This window comes from Nothobranchius furzeri, chromosome 5 (assembly GCF_043380555.1).
Source record: "Nothobranchius furzeri strain GRZ-AD chromosome 5, NfurGRZ-RIMD1, whole genome shotgun sequence".
Taxonomy (NCBI): Eukaryota; Metazoa; Chordata; class Actinopteri; order Cyprinodontiformes; family Nothobranchiidae; genus Nothobranchius; species Nothobranchius furzeri.
In genome coordinates, this window is record NC_091745.1 from 64,027,525 (window position 1) to 64,050,394 (window position 22,870).

At 40.9% G+C, this 22,870-nt stretch overlaps 1 protein-coding gene across 1 annotated transcript in view; it reads right to left on the reverse strand.

Moving 5' to 3' along the window:
* The window catches only part of thsd7ab (thrombospondin, type I, domain containing 7Ab), a 231,034-nt gene that overhangs the window by 56,755 nt on the left and 151,409 nt on the right, over positions 1-22,870 (reverse strand). The window contains exons 12-18 of the mRNA XM_070551829.1: positions 22,198-22,301; positions 18,206-18,400; positions 16,629-16,895; positions 2,679-2,857; positions 2,312-2,317; positions 1,884-2,017; positions 340-493 (exon numbers count right to left, since the gene is read on the reverse strand). Of these exons, the coding sequence (XP_070407930.1) occupies positions 340-493; positions 1,884-2,017; positions 2,312-2,317; positions 2,679-2,857; positions 16,629-16,895; positions 18,206-18,400; positions 22,198-22,301 (1,039 nt within the window). The remainder of the gene's footprint in view (positions 1-339; positions 494-1,883; positions 2,018-2,311; positions 2,318-2,678; positions 2,858-16,628; positions 16,896-18,205; positions 18,401-22,197; positions 22,302-22,870) is intronic.

Genomic DNA, 22,870 nt, shown 5'->3' on the forward strand with positions numbered 1-22,870 from the left:
CTTTATCATAAATCATCTTCCTTCCCTGCTGAACGCGCAGTGAGCACGGTGTAATATAGGTGATATATAAGCCATTTTCCACTGCTTCCCGGTTCATGTATCTCCTTTATTCCTCCTTGGTGGACGAGAAATAATCTATTGACAAAGATTCACTCGCTGCTCACAATAATACAGCGCAGCTAAGCTTTGAGCTCTCTGAGCCTCAGGGACATTATTTGTGACAAGAAAAACACATCAAAATACAGTAAATCTCGCTGGGTTCCTGAAAAATCAGTTTCTCATATCTAATCAATGCCAGGTGGCTGAGCTGCAGCTTTCTGATCTGGAGTCAGCTCTCACCATGCTGCAGCGGCTCCAGGAGCCCCAGTCATTTAGGACGCAGTCCTCAGGGCAGGGCAGCCGGCTCTCCCTGGCCCCCAGGGGCATCTCCTCTGGGTCGCACAAGTAATCTTCCACTGACTCAGATGGTCCGTCCACGGTGTTCAACATACACCTGCAGGGTCAGACACAAACAGTGTAAACCATCATGTAAAACTTCTGTTTGGAGTGACTTTATTTTTCAACCGAACACAGGTGGAAACTATTTTATTCTTCATCATGTGCTTTCTATGTTGAAATGAATTACTACAAAAACATAAAAAAATTAAATTACAATTTAAAACAACTAGTTTTCCTTTGTAAATAATTAATTTTGCTGTAAAAATATTCTATTAAATAGTTATTTAAAGTTTCTCCTCCAAAGAAAAATGATAAACACACACAAAAAAAGATCTCTTACATCTGTCTGATGTAGCCTCTACTCACAGGTCTCACAAATCTCAGTTTTCACTCAATGCATCATCTTGGCCAAAAAACATTGAGATTTTTTATCACCACTTAGGTCTGGTGTGACCTTTATTGGTGTATTCCTTATTTTATTTCACATAAGTAATAGTTTTGGCTTTACTTTTACAGCAATCCTTGTTCACACCTCAGATCGGACAAGCTAGGTGGTTGAATTTTATTTTATCACGTTCATCATGGTAAAACCTCCGAAGAAACAAACAAAAGCTTTATCTGATGAAGCTAAAACGAGAAAAAGAACATCCGACCAAAAGAAGGTTCAAACAAGAGTCAACGTCGGGAAAGAGCCTCAGACACAAGCAAGGATTCAAAATGGAGGCAGACCTCGCGATTGTACTATAGCACTTGTAAGAATAACTTTAATATGTGGTCTGCTGAAAACACAGGCGCACAGCGAAGGGGATGGGAAACAGATCATTGTAAAAACACCATGGAGTGATAAACTAAAACAAAACTATAGTGTCCCTTTAAAGGGGACCTATGATGACTTTTTTCTTAAGTTATTTATACATTTAAATTTATATTTTACATATATCTTTATAGTTCTATGGTCAACACAAAACATGTTCATGAACTTCTTTGCATTAAGTCCCTCTCACAATTGACATTTTCAGTACCTTCCACAATGAACCATTTCAGGGCTATGCCACTTTAATAAGAACAAGTTGGAGCTGGCCACGCCCATCCATCCCCCGCTCCTGCTGCTATAAGCTGAGAAGCTCTGATATCCGAGGGGGGCTTGACATACTCTCTGGCACATGAGATGTGATTCTATGCTAACTTCCTCATTTGTGACATCACAAACGGAGACTTTTTGAAAAGACTTGTTTTAGGCAATCCAAACAATGACAGAAAACCAACGGATGAGGTTTTTTTTTTATTGTTTGGAGTGTTTATAGAAGCAGCAGAGACCGACATGGCAGCAGAAAAGGATGCAAAAGTGTTTTGCATATTATGTCCTATTTCATACACATGTGGATATTGAGCCTTATATAAACACCCACAGAAACAGCCAGAAGGAGCTGCATGCTTGTGAATACCTGACTTTTCTGGTCTGAACTCCTTCCCCACAGTTCTCCTTTAGATCCACGTTGCTAACTTTCCACACGCTCCAGGGCTCGGCGACCCACACATACTGATTACAGTCGCTCTGACACGGCACCACCTCATAAACCTGGGGGAAAGAATCACTTTTAGCCCCCCAGAACAGAAATATAAGACTTTTTATTCACAACTTTCCCTCTGTGAGACAAATCTAACTTTTAAAACGTATAAACGGAGATATCTGTGTTTTAGTTTTATGCTCATTTCTATTCCCCTGGAGTTAAAGTTCATTTAAATGCGAAGCTTGTTTACTCACTCTGAGGATGCTGTGTCTGTGTTTATTTGTCAGTCACTGACCCACTGACATAAATGACACTTTACATCTCTGACTACTTTACAAATAGCTGAGGAGAGCAGCTCTTACCTGGGCCTGAGGCAATGAGTCACATCCAGTGAGGGTTGCAGTGGATTAAAGAGAGACAGATGGATTAATGAACACAAGCCAACAGCTGATGGTGCAGAGCCTATGACTAACGCAACTTTTCAGAGAGAACATAATCAGAAAAGCCTCTGGCATGAACACCTATGTGAACTTAAATATAAAAACACACATGCTGCAAAGACAACCTCAGTCTGAATCTGCTGATACTCACAAATCATCAAGTATCCAACCATCTGTTATAAAGTCACTGATTAATCTGAAGTAAAAAAAAGAGCCTCCTCATGAATAATTCCTCTCTTTCCTAAACCGAATAGACCTTTATAAAATGTAGCCTCCCATGCCTCGGTACCTGATTGATGTGGTCCAGTTTTGGACACGGCCGGCCTCCGTTGTAAGGTTTCTCTCTGAGCCATTTGGAGCGAACTTTGACTCCACTTCCACAAGATTTGCTGCAGCGCGACCAGTTGGACCATTCGCTGAGCTTACAGTCTGACGGACAGGGGATGATGCACGCCTCCTCGATGTAACCTGAAAGACAAAAGGAGATGTTTCACTGCATCTAAACATTATTATTGTTGTCTTTACCAACAGACTGAGTTTTCCTAGTTCATCACAATAACCTGCTCTATATGACCCCTGCAAGCAAATAAACGATGCTTCCTGGTCTGATCCAAATGTACAGCCTGAAATAAAAACAGTCTACTCTCAAATGGCTACTTTAAAACACAAGTGGAAAAAATGACCTCAGTAATTGTGTTTAGAGCAGCCTTCATAATTCTCATCCATTCTTTCTGCAGCTCATGCAATAGCCAACACACTGGTGTGTTTCTGAAGCTTCTTCCACCCTCAGGCTTTAATTTCCTTTGCCTTCTCCATTAGTAGAGAAAACCCAGACTACAGATAAATGTCTGTCTTCTTAAGAACATTTTGGCATTGCTTGTTACATCTGTGTTTAGAAAATCCTTTTAAATTTCTAGCAGACAGCGTCTGCAACATTTTCTGGGTTATGTAACAGAAAAACCGTTTGACCTTTCATTAAGAAAATCGATGGAATGAGTCGGGAACATCAAGTGTCCCTCTAGGTGTCCAGCTGCTACCTCATGTGAGCTTTTCAGACCTCTTTGCTGTTCTGAGAGACTCACTGAAAGCTCACTTCTTCTCATTTAAACAAAGCTTTTACAGACTTAGTGTTTGTTATTGCTTTTAATGCATGGTTTTGATGTTTCTCACTTTTTTCATGGAAAATGCTTTCATCCTGATGCCTCATGACAGTCCACTGAATTTAATTCAATTTATTTATTTAGCACCAATTCACAACCCTAACCCTAACCAAATACAAGTAGTTCATTTGCATAAGGAACGAGAAGGTGTTTTTGATGTAAGCAGAACATCAGAGCTAGCCTAGAAATCTAAACAGACAGTAGCAGAAGCCAAAGGATTTTGCTCTGCATGCCGGTCTAGCCATGCTACCAGTGGCGGACTGGCCATCTGTGAGTTCTGGAGAATCTCAGAACGGTGTGCTCTAGGGTCGGTATCGGGCTTTCACCTCCTCCCCACCCGTCGGAGATCCCCCTCATAGGATCCAGCAGGCTTGAGGAATGTCCTCCCTCTGATTTATTTGTCAAAATCTCAGCGATTTCTGATAGAATTATCTCTGCGTCCTCAAGCACCAGCCAGCCACAGTCCCCCCCAGTGCCACCCCTCCCAATATGCCGGACTCGCACTCTATGAGGGGCCACATTTTGTGCTGAGCGAGCAGCTCCATCAGCCCTCGCACAGGAGAGAATAAATAGAGACGAGTTATCCGACACTCCGCACGTTCCTGCAATGACTGACAGCAGCAGCACCTGATTGACCAGTGGTTAAATGCACCGACAGGCAGGTGGATTCATGGAGAAAAAGAAAAAACAATTTTATTTATAGCGCCTCTCAAGATAAAAATCATGAGGCACTTCACGAGAACAAAAATTGTAACTTAAAAAAGACCTGGATAAATGACATCCAAATGAAGTAGTGAGTAAGCACAAGAGAGAACATGTCAAAACAAGAGTTTTCCATTTGAAAGTGGGCATTTTGTTGGGTAAGAAAACAACAACTTTGTGGTCACAAACATCCCAGCTGCTGCTCATGAGACAAGAGTAGGGTTGTCACGGTAACCGGTATAGCGGTAAACCCCGGTAAAAAAGTTGACAATAAAAATAACCGTCCAGTTTTTAAAAAACTATATTATCTCGGTGGGTTTACCGTGGCCGCGGTTTCAGCGCGGTGACCCTTACCAGCCACCGTCGCTTCAGCTGAAGTTCCCGCGGCGCGCACACGCACTTTTTAGTTTGCAACGGCACCAAAACTTTGAAGCTGAAATAATGGCCGAAGGAGGAGACGGCAGCGCCCAGGACATCCATCAGCCCTCAAAGAAGACTAAATCGGAAGTATGGGCATATTTTGGATTTCTGAAAAATGCTGAGGGACAGTTAATAGAAGACTGCTATCCCGTTTGCAGAACGTGCAGGAAACAAGTGTCTGCAAAAGGCAGCAACACTTCGAATCTAATGGCTCATCTGAGTGACCATCACCCACGTCTCCAGAGCCAGTGCAAGGTAAGTCAACATGAGCATTTTAGCTTAAATGCATGACGTGAGGACTTTTGGCTGAGGGAGAATGCAACGAGTCACTATAGATTGCAGCCGCAGCGTCCTCTGCCAGCATTTAAACCGTGTCACGGACACCCTGTTGCTGGATGAAGCATCTTATTTGTTGATGATGAAGAGAAATATACAATTAGTTCCTTGTCATTGATTTGTTTACTTATTCAATGCCATTTATACTTGAACATTTGGATTTGATTACATAGTGTAGTAGTTATTTTAGTAATTTGTTTAAAGTGGCTATTTATTTTAAATACATATTTTTTAAGGTTGACTTGTACAGTGCTCAAGTCAAGTGTGGACTGGAGTTTTAGATTTTCATTTTGATAATGAAGAAAACAAGTATATGAGAAAACAAGTGGTGTTTCTTTGATTTGTTTACATATTGTTTATGTTTCGAATGTTTGGATTTGTATAATTTAAACCTGCACTGACTACTGTAACATGTTCCAGAAAAAGAAGATATTTGTTCCTTTACTTGTGAAAAGTTGCACTTTTGCTAAGGCTTTGTGTTATTTTAGGTTTAATAAACACTGTTAAACCTTTTCAGAACTATTTCAGTTTGTGTAGAACAGGACTATCAATGCTTTCTGAACATATGCAACACCGTTTAAAAAATACCGCGATAATACCGAAAACCGTGATAATTTTGGTCACAATAACCGTGAGGTTAAATTTTCATACCGTGACAACCCTAGACAAGAGAGAGGATAAATCTGTCTGGATGTGAACTGGAGATTAGATTTTACATCAGTCCTAGTTATCATAAATTCAACATCTACGCATAATCTTCACCTCTTTCTTATTTTTAATCAGTCTTATACTTAGGTTCATATTTAGCCTTTCAATCTATGGTATCAATAATATTGGTGTATATAATATGTAGGATCCATCCATACATATGGCCTAAGTCTGTCTGTCTGAGCTCAGAAGCAGCACAGCATCAGATGACCTCATTGATGACTTTGTATCCAGAAAAAGGAGATGTGTACATCTGCAAAAGGCTTCTGCCATTGTTGAAAATGCTGTTTATTTAACCTGTGCCCATTGTAATCCTAATAGGCACTAATGATAGTCATTTAGCAATAGGAAAGCCACAAAATAAACCCCCATAGAAATAGTCTTTTATCAAAGTTTCACACATCAAGTAAAGGTTTCACCAATCAGAAATCAAGATTTTAGGAAGCTGCTATTAGAATAATAACAACATCAATAACAATAATCCAGTCCAGGTTGGGATTGTCCAGGTTCTGTAGTTTTTGATCTAGACCAGTCTCAGTGTGGTCCAGAAGCCAAAAAGCTAAAATATCATTTTACTAAACTTTCTCAAATCACAATGTTTGACAGAATCTGACACTGGTGTAGAATATCCCAGTCCAAGTTTGAAATGTCTAGGTGTTGTCGCTTTTGGAGCAGATTAAAAATGCTTTGTCTAAGGCGGTATACTTATCTCCACTTCAAACACTGCTCCTACCCCTTGGAAAACAAAGCTCACGAGACATTGTTTGATGTCCAAAAGCACACAGAAACAGTTTGAAGACAACTGTAGACTAAGCTCTGTCGATGGGTCGTGTCCAGACTATATATTCACATATATACCGGTAAGATGACTTGCCAGACTACATCAGGGAACCATTTCAGCAGAATTCCATTGCTAAGCTGAAATGGTAAATGACTTGTATTTGATAAAGTGCCTTCTAGGGTTGTAAACCCCCCAAGGTGCTTTACAACACAGCCAGACATTCACCTACACACACATTCACACACAGGTGGTAATGAGCTACACTGTTACCAGGGCTAGAGCTACGGGGGAGCTAGGGGGAGCCCGGCTTCCCCAAAAGGGTGGTGCACTCCCTTGGAAGCCCTCAATTGACACACCCAGTAGGAGCCCCAAAACTGATCCAGTCCCTTTGAGAAATATTTTCATAGAATTATGCTTCATATTTAATCTTTGCCCTGCTCAGTCTGGCATCCGCATGTAACAACTCAGTCTGCAGGACTTCACACCGATGGTTGCACTGCTCCCACCTCTTTCATCTCTGTGATTTTTCACAATTTCTTCTTGCAGGTCTGTACTTTTCTCAAACTCATGTTTTTTTTCACTCTGATAAACAACAAAAATGTTTATTTATTTAAATGGGTCTTACTTACTGCTCATCTGCAGCAATAGCCTTAAAACTCAAGTGTATTGTAAAGTAAATTGTAGCAGCTGCTCATGGATGACAGACTCGGACAGTCCAGACCACATCAGGAAGTATCGATCAAAAAGATGTGTTGATAGGAATAAAGAATGCTGTTTTTTATGATTTGTCCACATTAACACTGATGCACAGCAAGTTGTCCACTAAGGAAGAATGTTAGTTCTTGCATGACTTATTTTTTCTTAAATTGGTTGAGGTCAAAACCGTAGCAAAACAGAATGGATCACTGAGAGGTGAGGGGAAGAGGTCTGCTGAAGACACGTTACAGTTTGAACTCTTTGCACAAACATTATGCTTAAATTGAAATATACTAGAAATATATTAGAAAATATTGTCTTTTGGTGACCTTACATCAGCCTGATTACCTCAGTCCACGGGCATGCACATGTCCTCTAAAGTGCCCGTTTTACCTCTGACCTTCACGCTCTGAGACTCTGTCACTCTACATCATCGATGCTGCCACCTTCTTCAGGAGCTTCAGCACCCGAGGTTGCATTCACTGCTAGTTTAACTGATATGGTGCTTTTCTCTCTCGGGAAGCTTTTAAGCCCGAGTGCATGCATGACATCAGTCGAAATGCCTTTAGAAATCAATTTGCAACCTGACACAAGTCCCCAGCTGAAGTTCCCAAGAGCAGTTGTCACGCCTGCAAAAAGCCCCAACAGCCAGAAAGCCAATTTTGCCTGATAATATGAGCAGTTTACCACCACTGCTCCTAAATGCCCTAATGGCATTCAGGAAAAGTACAAAACAGCCTTCAGTTAGAAACGAGACTCAGAGGAACAGCAGTCAGTTCTAAGAAAATGTGCTTTTTATTTAAATCAACAAGGTTACAATTTTTAATTGACATTTACACCTGAAAGGACAAGTCCTTTCAAATGAACAACAAATGTCCTAACAAATGGTGTGGAAGGTGCTCTACAAATAAAATTTGATTGATTGATTGATTTGAAATGACTGATTACATATATTTTAGAGCTGGGCGATATGGCCTAAAATCAATATCACGGTATATCGAGGGGTTCACCTCCATAACGATAAACGGACGATAACTATGCGCAAAAGCAACAGTTGTTAACTAGATGGAGGTGTCACCTGATGTGACCTGAGGTGGTACAGCTTCTTAAAGGGACATGAACGTCGCCTACCTACACACATCTGTCCATTTTTTATTACTGAATTCACTGACATGGGAAAAACGTTCAGAGTGAGAAATTTTGATAATGATGCATTTTGGATTCATTGCCCAGCCCTAATACGTAAGTGTATGTATGTATGTATGTATGTATGTATGTATGTATGTATGTATGTATGTATGTATGTATATATATATATATATATATATATATATATATATATATATATATATATATGTGTGTGTGTGTGTGTGTGTGTGTGTGTGTGTGTATGAGCTGCACGGTACAATTGGCAGCTCTAGCCTTGCAATTAGAAGGCTGCAGGTTCGAATCCTAGATGCAGCCTATCTTTATGGAGTTATCTCAGTGATGGAAAGTAACAAAGTACAAGTACTTGTACTTTGTTTCTGAACAATTATGTACTGTGCCACGAGCGCAGGTGAGGTGAGCGGAGGTGAGGATCCAAACGCAGGTGAAGAAGGCAGGTAGGCAGACAGGAACGGTTTAACAAGGTCTTAATGGAGGAGTTGACTCGAGTGGAGGCACTGAAGGCACCGGCTGGAGTGGAGGCAGTGAAAGAGCTGACTTGCCCAGAGGGAGGACCGCCGGAACCAGGATCCTCGGAGGCGGGACCGCCGACTGGACCGAAGGCGGAGCCGCCGCGGGAGGGGCCGCCGACTGGAGTGGAGGCCGGGTTTAAATACATGAGGAGCTGGGGCCTTAGGTGATTGGGAGACGAGAGGCAGGTGGGAGCCACTAACACGGACACAGGACTGAATAGAATGGGGAGACAGGACAGATTGTGACATACTGCTTTTTTCTGTTTTTGTTCATTACTCAGTAATTTGCTTAAGGCCTACTTTTTACTTTTACTCCACTCTATCTTCTAAAAAGTATCAAAAGTAAAAGTAATTAAAACGTTGTCGGACCCCTATCCCCAGTTCGACAGCACACTTCTACACACACAACACATATTTAAATACTACTTGAGTACTTAACAGTTTTTACTTTTAAGTACATTGCTTAATCAGAAATGTTTTGGATAATATCACTTAGATTTTAATATTTTATGTATTTGCTGTTCTTGCACCTGGAAAGCACATGAAATAGCCTCTGTTTATGGTATGTGCTATATAAATAAAGCTACCTTGCATTTTACTTGAGCCATTATTTTACCCTTTATCTGTACTATTATTTAAGTAAAAATATCAAGTACTTCTTTCCCCACTGAGTTAGCAGTTCCACAGTCCAACAACACACATACTGGGTAAACTGGAGACACAAAAAGCCATAAGCGTGTTATTGGCTGACTCGGTGTGTCTTTGGTGTATAAATTATACTTTTTTAAACAATTAAAAGGAAAAATACAAAATTGCAAGGGTCCATGAAGTGATCAGAAATAGACAAATGTTATGTTTTTCCAATAAATAAAAAAAAGCAAACAGCTGTAATTGTAAATGTAGAGAAGTTTTTAAAAAATGGGGTCATTACTTAAAAAACACACATTTACTTCTTTAGCGGTCGATGTGGCTGCAGCTGCAGCTCCATGGAAACAGGCAATGCCAAGTGAAACAGCTTTTGTTATCGTGGACAAAAACTCACCTTTTTGGAACTTATTTTTGCTCAAGCGAAGAAACATAAAGACCGAGAAAAATGAATGCCTGGGGGAAGTTGGGAAAGTTGCAGAGCAAAACAATGATGAGAGTGATGCGGTTGTTTAATTCCAGAAGGGACAGCCCCATTTGTCAGTGATGTTTTGGTTTACCAGCACTCTGAAATATACTTGGGCAAAGAAAACCAGTTATATATATATATATATATATATATATATATATATATATATATATATATATATATATAGAGAGAGAGAGAGAGAGAGAGAGAGAGAGAGAGAGAGAGAGAGAGAGAGAGAGAGAGAGAGCTCCACATTAAATATAAAATGGCAGTAGGACTTGTTAAAGAGCAAGTCACCCCCAAATAAACTTTTTTTTGCTGATAAACTAAATAAACGAGTGTCTAATCGTGCTGCAGACATGTGTCGTCAATAATTTGGCACTTCAGTGCATCTTAGTTAAAATTTAAATATTCTGCCTAAAACTGGCAGTGTTGTGCTGTTGTCAGGTAAAAACTCTGCACTGTATTCTAATTTAAATCTGCCACAGCTATTGGCTAAGAGGTATGCTATGATGTCATCTGGTACATTATGATGTCACAATGCTGTTGTGAGCCTGTGTGTGTGTATTTGTTAGCAGCTCCGCCCTCTCGGTCTGCCAGGCAACAGCATTTGTTGCATTTTTCAAACATGAAGTGAGAGTGGAGTTAGAAACTGGTAGGGGTTGACTTGCTCTTTAAATGGGACTAGTTGCCATGGTAACCAAGTCTGACAGAAAAGCATAGATTGAAGTTGACCATTTTTCCTTTGGTTGACATTTAACTTTAGTGCGCTGCGTGCTTCCATCTTGTGATGAAGAGTGAAGAAAGATGGATTATCTAACATGTTTCTGTAAAACCAACACACGAAAACATTGAGAATAAATCAAGACGATAAACAATATTTGTTGTGTGTTTTTTTTTTTTACATTGTCCATAAAGTTTTATCTAGTCTCCATCATCAGTTTAATCTTCCCTGCAGGTAATTGACCTAAAGGACTTTGCATTAACTTTTTGGCCACAGGAATTTCCAACACCTCTTCCCTTGAGTACAACAGTCATTTAGACAGTAGAGCCAGATTAATCTCTGGTGCTTTGGAAAATAACTGTTACAGAATCCGCTCTCAACCTGGAGCAAATAGGAATAAAAAACAAGTCCTCATAAGCTCCATAAAGCTCTCTGTCTACTCTGCTAATCTGATCAGATCCTGACCTTGGTCTATTTCTCCAGACTCTACAAATGTTGGTTTTCTTGCAGCAACATCTTTCTTTTTTACTGTTCCTCAGGTTCACAGGTCCTTGGCGCTTTTCTGGGCTCATGCTTAATCCCTTATGGCTTCACGACTGCATTCCCTGTTCCTTAAACGATTCTAAAGACGATACAGAGGCTTCCAGATTCTTCTTCCAGTTTGATGCAACTCTGAAGGTCAACCAATTCGGGGTCATTTAAGATCATAAAGACAAACTCTGATACTATTTTAACTTTGGAAACTTTTTCTGAGATGTATTTGTCTGCAGTTTTGGTTAAAGTTGCCCTCATTATTAATCTCCAAATATTCTTACATATGTGGTTATTATCTTTCTTCAAGACTTTGAAAAAACTCGTGCAAAATACATTAAAACATGCAGCTCAACTAAAGGTATGCCATGCCTGCATTGTAGAAACTCCTCAGAATCTGCAAACACAATTTTAAAAAGTCATGTTAATAAAGGGAGCCTACATGTAAAGTGTTACCTAGTATTCAGTGTAATAAGATTTGTAAATGAGTTCCTCAGAAGTGTTTGTATCGAATGCTGATTTAAAAACTTGCCTGTTTATTAAGAATCAGCTGCCTTCAGTCTCAGAAATGAAAAGCAAACAATTTTCAGCATCTGGTCTCAACTTTTTTTGTCCTGGCAGCAAAGGCAGACAGAATGGTTGATCCGAGTGCCAGAGCAGTTTTACTCTACAGAAAGAGGGATGTGGGAAATCCCTCCTGTTGCACGGCAGCTCTATTATATTAGTGGCACGTCAGATCGTAGCCACTTATACACCTGAGTGACAAAGAGAGGGAGGGGGAAGTGGCGGGTCGACAGTGCACGACAAGTCGATAACAAATACACAAGCATGACGCTGATAACTGTTATGTGGTCAAAATAAGTACGAGAAAGAAAGTAGGAAGAAAAATCTGCATGATTAAATGTAAAAAGAACCGGTTTGTGGTATTGTTCGTGTTTGAATAACATTGTTTGTGTGTTTCAGTATGTGTTTGTGAGTGTGTGTGTGTGTGTGTGTGTGTGTGTGTGTGTGTGTGTGTGTGTGTGTGTGTGTGTGTGTGTGTGTGTGCGCGTGTGTATACATCTTAAAGGACATGTTTGTGAGCATGTTTGTGTTGTAATCTATATGGGCGGGTCTAAGCTGTGCTTGTGTAAACAGCTACGTATTTGGTAAGTGTCTATATGGATTTGTCACAGAGAGTGTTGTGTTGTTGTTTTATTGTTGTGTGTGTGTATGTTGAGGGAGGGGCTGCCCGCAGCAGCCCAGGTCCCACCAGCGCCAAAATCTGGGGCTGCGCCCCCCAGTGTCCAACAGCCACCAACCAGCGGATACCAGACAGCTAGCCCAGAGGACTGGCACAAGCCCGGGGAAGAAGGGCGGCCAGCCAGAAGACATCAGGGAACCAGCCCCCGGCTAAGGCATACCCACCCGGGGTCTCCAGCTGAGAACACCATCACCCCCACCAGCGCAGGCCAGTCCAAAGTGAAACTACTCCGAGCTCCAAGAGCCCACCCCAACCCCCTTGAGGAACAGCAAAACATGGGGCAACCATGCCAACCCGGCGCTGCCCCCACACAGAGCAAGTGGCAGCCCCACAACCGCGCCCCTAACCCATGGGGATGATGAGGGCGGTGATAGGAGATACCCTTGGTCGCAAAAAATGTTGGTCACGCAGCGGAGCCCCCCCCCCCCCCATTACTGGATCAGCCCCCAAGGCAGCAGGCAGCCCAAGTTGTGTTAGTCCCAAACCAGCCACCATGCCTCTAGTCCATACCCCAACCCAACCCATCCCCACCCCACCCTAGTATCTGCCCCAGAGCCCTGCGGGCCACCCAGAACCCCCGGCACCCATCTGGCCATAAACTTCATTTTGATCATATTGTCTGAGTGCAGGGGTTGACTGAAAATTGGATAGTTTAAATGATCAACACTTCATCTCCACCCTTTTTATGCTGGTTGTTAAATCTCAACTGTCGATACCGACTTAGTCCCAAATGCGCTTTGATCTGCTTTTCTCTGTGTTTCTGTAAACATTTAGAATCTTTTCACATGTGGTCCATTTTTGTGAAAGAAAAAGAAAATCCGAGACGTGACCTAATGCACTTTTAATGATTATCCCCAATGGCTCCTTTGGAATAAAGAGCTGAAAGCTCTTTGGTTTGGCTGATCAACATTACAGCCAAGAGCAAAGTGTCAGCTGCAGCTTTGTGGAGTGACCGTGTCTCTTCTTCTATCAAGTATTTAACGATATCTTGACATTTATATGAGTTAACATGGGTGTGTTTTGTCTTTGTGAGCATATTGAGGAACATTTTTGTTAGTCTCATAATGCCTTGGGATAAATGTGAAAAATCAGACACACACACGCACACGCACACACACTTAAAAACACAGATGACACAGGTGTAAACACACACAGAAGCCACCACAATCCCATCCTAACGATGAGCTTGTCACGCCAACATTCAGATTAACTGACGTGTGTCTGAAGCTGTGACTCACACAAGGAGACTAAAACCATGTTTATTTATGCACGGCACCGATGTTTTCACTCCAGCTTCTCCCACTTTCTATTTCACAGCAATTTTATGACAACTTTTCCCAGCCAGGAATTTCGGCTTGAAGTATTTTGGATGTAAGATGAGAACTTAAAACAAGGAGATAAATGATTTTGGCAGGAATGAACCTGAAGAGAAAAAATCATCCTTGTGTGATGTTTGGGGTTTGAAATAACTCCCTAACAGTGGAGGCTTCTGAATATTTAACAAAAATAAATAAACTCCACCATTTTCAGCTGTGCTGCAGCAGATTTACCTCGTCGAATGGAGGCAGACACGGAGGAAAATCTGATTTGTTGATTTTAAAACAAGCTTTTACCATCATATGAATTTCTTTAGTTTGACTTTTTGAACACGTAAAGTTATGGCAGAAATGTGTTCATATCTGCACTTTAACTGCTCATCCTTTAACTTTGCCTTTTATCTGATAGCTGAATCTGCATTTATTGTATTTTAATTATGCTGTCTCGTTGATTTTGATGTTCTTGCTCCTGGAAAGCACATTGTGTATGAAATGTGCTGTAGCGTTATGAAGCTTATAATGGTCTACAAGTAAAAATGCAAACTTTAGACTTTAACCTGCTAACTGACGTCTGCAGAGCTTGAGATGATAAATTATAAATTTGTTTCCCATATTGATTGGCAGTAACTCGCTGCAGATGTTTTGTCCTTTTTGTGAGTAGGCCCTATATATTGGGATGCGGCACCTGATGAGTCTGTGGCTTTATGAGCTGAGTGAACTAGGGCTGCATGATATTAGGAAAACCTGTGATGCACAATAACAGTGATTAATATTGCGATGATGAAGTGACTTGCAATTAATAAACAAATTCTTAACACAAGAATAGAAAAATCAAAAACAAAGAAAAAATACTACAAAATATCATAAAAAATGGCTAAAGCAAAAATTGTGATCAAAAGATGTGAGGAAAGGGAAAAATTAACAAGGAAAGGAAATCAATTGATCCCAGGAATCAGCAGAAAGAGCAGAACGAAGCTAACTCAGGTGTTTGCTAACCATCCAGCTAGCCATAAGTACTGTCTGCCGGGGGGCATCTAACCTATAAGAACTCACCTGATTGGCTAAATGGATGAAGAACTATTTGATTAGTCAAAAACGTCATGCTTTCGTTTGATTGACAAAATGTATCATGAGTAGCAAACTTATGAACTGAACATTCATTGTTGGTTTTCTCTGTTCTTTGTAACGTGTGTATTGCGCATGCCGATATCGCGATGACGATACTTTTACGATGTATTGCGCAGCCCTTATTCAGACACATTCCTAAACTTAAGATGTCTTTTTAGATTATCAGAGATTAAGATACCCGCGAAGATTAAATGTTGGTGAATCAAAATTCTAGCAAGTTCCATGAAATGTTCAATTTTGAAGACATTTCACTTCTCACCCAGCGAGCTGTCTTCATGGAGATAGAAAATTGCAGCTTTTTGAGCTTTTAAATAATTATTTAGGAGTTCTTGACTTCATTCTGACAAAGCTCTTTGGAAGGGAAGCTAAGCATGAAGGACAAATTTAAATGAAACATCAGTTTAATGAATATTAAAGCTCTCATCAATTTGTTTTTTCTGCACATCTGCTGTGATCTCTAGTATAAATGGCTTGTGAGTCGTTTTTTGTGGGATAAAAGCTCTGCTTCTCTCGTTTCAGGCTGTTTCAGTAAGTACAAGTTAGCCAGAGGAAGGGGGAGCAGAAAACAGCAGGATTCAGAGTCTTACTCATTTATGTTTTCTGATATTTGGACATGTCACCTCTGATTGGCTAACATTAACATGACTCTACCACTGACTCCATTTGCTCAGCAACGTTGATGTATTTTCTCCACAAAGAACACAAGCCTGAAGGAGTTCTGCTGTGTTGTGGAGTTGCTAATGCTGATGGTTTGCTTACTAGCTGAGGAATGCTCTGCTCTCTCCTGGATGCTAAATGAACCGCAGCCTTCCTTGTCACTAGCCAAGATGGGTCAATGCAAACTTTCAGTGTGCCGTAATTCTGTGTGTTTTTTTTCCTTTGCCCCAGTGCTTTAAAAGCCTGGACACACTTACACGCCCAAACTTTTTCATCCTCTCTCAACTTTACATTATCTTTTTATTCATCCATGTGTTGTGACTGTAACTGTGATGTAAAGAAGAGAACATTCAAGAAGCAAACCCAAAACCCAGAGTTTGAAAAAGCACATTTTTTTCTGAAAATACGTAAATTAGCATTTTGCTTTATCGTGAAATGTTAGAAATTTACAAACACACATAACAGTTTATAAACAATTGTCTACAATACCAGACAACATCGCATTTATTTATTTTGACTAAATGATTAAAAAAAACACTCAAATGAAGAGCTTTCTCCTTATGCCATTTTCCTCTAAGGGTGTAATGGTTTACGACACAATGCATTTTGGGATACGTTGCTGGACCAAGTCTCTGCAGAAGGAGGCATTGACGCATCCTCGATACAATGGGAGGAGGAAGAACACATCCAGGAACTTTGAGAGTACTTGTCATGACAAGTTTACGTAGAATTGAAACCGTACTTGGGCCAACGTTGATGACTTCTCACAACTACAGTATGTGAGTACATAAGTTCAGATAAGTTTGCTTATTGACAAGCGGCTTAAGTCTTTTGGACAAAAACGCTTTTCAGTTTTAGTCATCAAAGAGCTATTTTTTACTCACCAGCATCTCATTATCATCGTAAGGAAAAAGGACATCGATTATGTGACCATTCATCGCTTTACCAGATACTCAAAAATCTGACTAACTTAAAAATGGCGAGGACGTCGTAGAGCTTCAACTTTCAAACAGAATCAGCAAGTAGAAGCAGAAACCTTCTCACCATGACTGTTGCAGCGAGACGTCTCCACCAGACGGTTGTCCTGGTCGTAGCACACCATGGCCTGAAAACGGTAGCCCTGTCCACACTCTTTGATGTCTCCCTGGACCTTCAGCCCCATGATGCTCTCCACTCTGCCTCCCTCTGGCAGGATGCAGTCGGACCACTTCCCCACTGGCTGGGCGTTGTACTTATCACAGGGACAGTACTGTGTCTCACTCAGAGGGTACATCTGGGTGTTCTTGCACTTGTCCCTTTTTTTGCTTCTCCCTAAGGAACAAACAGGTTTAATTTCACCATGAAATGTTGAGAAAATTTCCAGGGTCCAGCTTAGACGTGGAACCTGTTTATTGGACATTCTTAAGGTCATACAGTGTTTTAATATCATGGCTTATTATTGCTCATGGTGCAGGCTCTTCGTCTGCAGATGAGATTCTCATTCAGGGTTGTATTTACAGCTGCTTGCATCCTGCCAGTGTGTTGTGTCTGGCAAGAGGAAGGTGGGCAGGGTTTTAGGGACTTTGCTTTTGTCAGCGTGTGTTTTTGTCCTAATGGACCATGATGCTGTATGCGATTCCTGGTTCTGGGCTCATTCTGTGACCTTCATAGAGTGAGACCTGGACACTTTGGTAATAAATAATATGTAAAGAATGTTCTACTCTTCATTTGTGTGCCTCAGCGGTTAGGTGAAACTTTTCCAGAGCACCTGTACATCTGCAGGACACATGACGTTTCCAGCATGATGCTCTGACTCTGAAACAGCCTAATGATTTCTCAACTCAGATGCTTTTTTTTTTACCTCCTCTGGAGGTCTATCATTAGGAGCTGATTCACATGCAAATGAGGGTATGCTGGGATGATTTTCTCTCTGACTACTACCCAAGACAGCTTCACCTGTTTTGCTTGCTTCTTAAAAAACAGACATTTCCATGATTTAGCTAAGTTTATTCTCCACTCAGACCAAAGTTGCAGTCTAATTGCAACTGAGCTGCACGTTGTAATTTGTCTGCGGAGATCACAATAACTGACAGGCAGGAGAAAAGAACACATTGTGCTCAACACAATGATCCACATTTTCCTCCCACTGCAATCCAGAAGATGAGCCAGTTCTGTTTTGTTTGGGGCTCGAATGAAGAGGAGTAAAATGATTCTGCTTTATCTGAAAACCTGTAACTAACCAACGAGTGACTAACGAGTAGCTGATAAGTTTCCACTTGGATGGAGTTTTGAACAAATCTGAACCTTTTCCGTTAACACGACGATTCTTCACCTGACTTTTCTTTTCTCCCTGAACTACTGAGGAGGCACTTTGTCGCTCTGTTTTTTTTAAACGTGTGATGCACGGAACCAACCCTCCGCTGACACTGATGGATTGGACTGAGGAGCTCATTTAAATTTCTTGGGTTTTCAAGCTGAAACATTAAAATTGCAACATTCATCTGAACAGATTGATGACCGTTTTACTGCAGAACCTTCTCCTCCTGACTGATTTGGGTAAAACCTCAAAAACATTAAACTGCATAGAAAAGAGGCCTCTTTGAAAAGAGTTCACAGCAGCACATTGTCTGAGCCGTCCTCACCTATCAATGCCCTCTTTCTGGTGCGCACCCCCACACAGTCAGCTGTGCAGGACGAGAACTTGGACCAGTTGGTCAACTGGCAGTCATCCTGGCAGGGGAGCTGACAGTGCTGAGTGATGGCGAGCATGGGCTTGGCGGATCTCAGACACTCGTTGATGTCGGCCTGAGAGCCGTCCAGCTTGCGGCAGGAAACACCTGGAAGCATCATACAAGACGGGGACAAAAAATGGCTCAAATATAACAGTAATTAATGTTTGAAAGAATGCACCGATCACTGAACACAACAATGTTGAATAGTAATTATACATTTTGATTTAATGTGGATCTCCATCCAAATCTAGTTCTGGGTCTGCCCCAGAGTCTTGTCCCAGTGGAATATTAATGTAGGGTTAATGAACTACATATCCAGGAATTAAAGGCTGTTGCTGTCAGCTTACATTAACCTCCAGAGGAAGGAAACGAGGAGGCATCTTAAGCAGATGTTTGAACCTCTTCAGCTGACATAAGTTGGTGAGGAGAAGTGGTGGCTTTAGTAAGAGCCTTGCATCAAGTTCATTTTGCCCTCTTTGACACAGGATGTAGCTCTTTTGGTCAAAATCTCAATGAAGGTTTAAGTGTAAATGGATAAGAAAACAGATAATTTTGCCTCTTTTTTTCGAGACAAACCAGAGAAATCCTCCAAACGCATCATGCTGCTGCTGTGGCCCCACTCTCTGAAACTCTCTCTCCCTGAGATCAGTGGACTCAGTGGTTTCCTTTACAAAGCAGCTGAAAACTTATCTGTTCAGGCTGGCTTTTGTATAACTATTACGTTTTATTGGAGTAGTGTCACAAATGCCTTCTGGGCATTGTCATGGTCTACGTCTGCCCTTCCTTCATGTGTCTTCTGTCTCATAGCGCCCCCATGTGTCCTTTGTCTGCATCTCTATTATGTGTCTTATGTTGTTACCCTTTTAAATCATTCCTCCCAGGTCAGCTCCAGCCTCTTTGTCCCCAGCTCAGTGTATGTGTGTGTGAGTGTATGTGTGTGTGTGTGTTTGTGTGTGTGTGTGTGTGCGTGTCCTCCCCAACTCAGTGTAAGTGTGTGTGTGTGTGTCCTCCCCAACTTAGTGTATAAGTGTGTGTGTGTGTGTGTGTGTGTGTGTGTGTGTGTGTGTGTGTGTGTGTGTGTCCTCCTCCAGCTAGTTTGTGTTAGCCCTTCCTTCTGTCTTAGATATTGCTGTTTAGTTTTGTGTTTAGGTATTTGCCCTCCTCTGTTTCTGTTTTCCCAGTTAGATTATTAGATTCATGTATCTTCCCTCCAGCCCTCACTCCACACATCTGCTGCCATTTCCCCTAATTACTCCTCCCTGTTGTATATAAGCCCTGTCTTGTCTCTGTCTTGTGTCGGTTCATTGTTTATAATTCTGTCAGTCTCGTCTCTCTTGGATTATTAGGATTTTTTGGTCTTCTTGAGTTCTCTAAGGTTTTTGGATTTCCAGATCGTTCTCTGGTTTTTGGATTTTGGCTCCCAGCCTTGGATTTACTTTGTTTTTGGCTCACCTTTAAATAAAGGATTTTACTTAATGAGCAAGTCACTCCAAATCAACATTTTTTTTTGCTGATAAACTATATAAATGAGTGTCTGATCATGCTGTAGGTAAATATAGTCAATAATTCGGCATTTTAGTTCTTCTTAGTTAAAATTTAAATTTTCTGCCTAAAACTGTCAGTGTTGTGCCGTTGTCGGGTAAAAACTCTGCACAGCATTTGGATTTAAATCTGCCATCACTATTGGCTAAGCGGTACACTATGATGTTAGATGGTACATTATGATGTCACAATGTCGTGAGTGTGTGTATTTGTTAGTGGCTCCGCCCTCTTGGTCTGCTAGGCAACAGCATTTGTTGCATTTTTCAAACAGGAAGTGGGAGTTGAGTAAGAATCTGGTAGGGGGTGACTTGCTCTTTAATCTTCATCCCTGCCTCGTGTCATCCCGGGTACTGCATTCTGGGTCCTACCAACTCCGAACGTGACAGGCATAAAGAATCCTGATGGATTATCAGGACAGAATATATTTCTAGCTATACGTTAGAACATTAAGAGGCATAAACAATGTTTTAAGATTATTTGTTTTCCAAACTTGCAGTTGTAGTTTAAGTTCATGCGCATTTGGGTAAAAATATGCACAGATACTTTAAAGAGGATATTTCTCAAGTTAAATGTTATAAGTCATAATAGTTCTATGGCCAATTTGCACTAAATTCCTCTTACATGAAGTTATTTTTGGTACCATCCAAATGAGCTGTTTCAGGGCTCTGTCACGTTAAGAAAACAGGCCATGCCCACTCATTCCTCACTCAGGCTACTATGAGCTGAGAAGCTCAGACATTCTGGGAGGCGTAGAGCCACAACTCCTCCAGCAGTAGCTCTCTATTGAATGTGAGAGATGGTTCTAGTCTACTTTTCCCTTTTGTGACATCACAAATGTGAACTTTTCGAAACGGCTCATTCTAGACACATAATTCCTAAAATCAAACGCAAACAGAAACCAGATGGACGTGCTTTGGGGTTTTGAGTTTTTATAAAGGCAGTAGTGACCCAAACAGCAGTACAAAAGAATGCTAAATGTTTTGCAAAATGTGTCCCCTTTAACGAATATTTAGAACATCTGCAAGAATAAATAAAATGTTACCAAATGGTTTTGTAGTCCCCTTTTGGGGAAGATTCAACCATCATGGACTATTAACTCATGGATCATGAACTTTTCATCTGTGTTTATGCATGGAGCCCAGAGTTTTACCACAGTAGAGGATTGCATTATGTGAGAAGAGGAAGAGGATAGGGACATCATCTCTTTGGTAATCATGTTACCGAGATTTTATTAAAACTTCCGTGAAACCTGTAAGCTTGTAATAAAAAAGGAGCTTAATAAATCTCCTACACAAAAAGCAACAACAGAGTGAATGAAAAGTAAATCTGAAGTGAAATCACAGGAGGTTTAAAAGCAATTATGAAAGGAGCAGACAGATGCAGCCAGCGCTCCCTCGGTTGGTTTCAAACACCACGAGTCAATTAGCTTTTAACTGCGTCGTCCTGTTTTTTTCTTCTTTCAATAAAGGCCATTACTTGTGCTGCTGCAGTATTTCATTTTCTCGTGACGCAGACGTTCTGCAGGGCTGTACCTTCATGGAGAAATCAATCTCCAAGCACATTTTTGTCAACCCCCGTGGGCACCGCTATTGGTTTGGACAGCCTCTGTCTGCTGTTGTAGGAGGTCAGCTCTTATTGTTTCTGTGCTGGGGGGAGGGGGGCTCTTAGTTTTGTGTGTGTAATGGAGCCACAACTGCGTGTTTTCCCTTTAAGGAAAGCCTCTGTGCAGGTAAACAAGAGGGAAACCTTGTAAGAAAAACAACAACTGAAATTAAAGTTGGTTTCATTTGATCAGAGGCCATAAAAAATGAAAGCGGGGGGCCGAAAACCTTAACATTGGAAAAATGTAAAACTAATAAACTTTTTTTTGATTAAATGGATCATTAGATTTGTTTACAAGTCCCCCTGATCAGTATGTTACAGTAGAGCTAAAGAGAAAGTTCTCTTCTTTAAAGGCTCATCTCCTATGCATGAAACCAGTATAAACCGGTGTGTGTTACAGGCAAGGTGCAGGATCTTCTCCTAAATTCTAACAAGAGACGTTTGATTAAAATTTCATGACTCAAGCCAGAGGTGGAGAAAAAAAAGGCATAAAGAAACAATCTGGCTGTTAACGGAGTCTCAGGGGACACAACGAGATGTGAAAACACTTCCTCCACAAAACCCCAGAGAGTTAAAAGAAAAGAAGCATAAAGTGTCTCCTGGTGATAACCACAAAAGTCCCACTCCTAGTTTTGCCGTAAAAATAAGTTTATTTCTGTAATCTGGTGGATCAGCTGCCTCGTGGCTCCAGATGCCCTGCAAAATAATAAATAAGTAACACTTTTAATGGGTCCATGAAGAAAAAGAAGTGTCTCTACCTCTAGTCTGAAGTCCAGGTCCGCAGGTCTCCTGAGCACCAGGAGAGTCCTTCCTGAGAAACCAGGGGACCAGCTGGCACTTCCTCCATTTGTGTGTTTTCCACCTATAAAAGACCACAAACATTAGCGTGATGATAATCATTATTAAAACAATCCCTGCTGCTCACATTGGTTAAAGACAGCACTTTCAAGACTCATTTTTAGGTAAAAACTCAACAACAACAACAAAAAAAAAAACATTCAAGAATGATTTACAGAAAATCAGATCAGATCTGAATGATGCAGCCGTCTCCACGTGTGCAGCATCACATTATCAGGAACTGCGGTGCAAATATTACCTTATGGGCACCAATTCTTAATTTCACTAAGAACAAAACCAATGTGGATTCTGGGTGCAGCAGATGGTTAGAACAGCAAAGATGCTTGATCTGGAGTCAGCCTGGGATTATCTGAAGAAAGTTTAAACCCACAAAAAGACTCTGGAAGTCAGCAGAGAGGAGGCAGCACCAAAAGGCAACTTTAAAGGAAGCATCTGTAGGTTTAAAGTTTTTTTTTTTGTTATTTTAAAATCTACCTTTATCTTTGTCTAAGGTGTTTAAAGCTATTAAGATGTGTCTTTTTCAGTGGCACGCACCCTGAGAGAAAGACGTTTTTCAAAAAAGTTTAAAAAAAG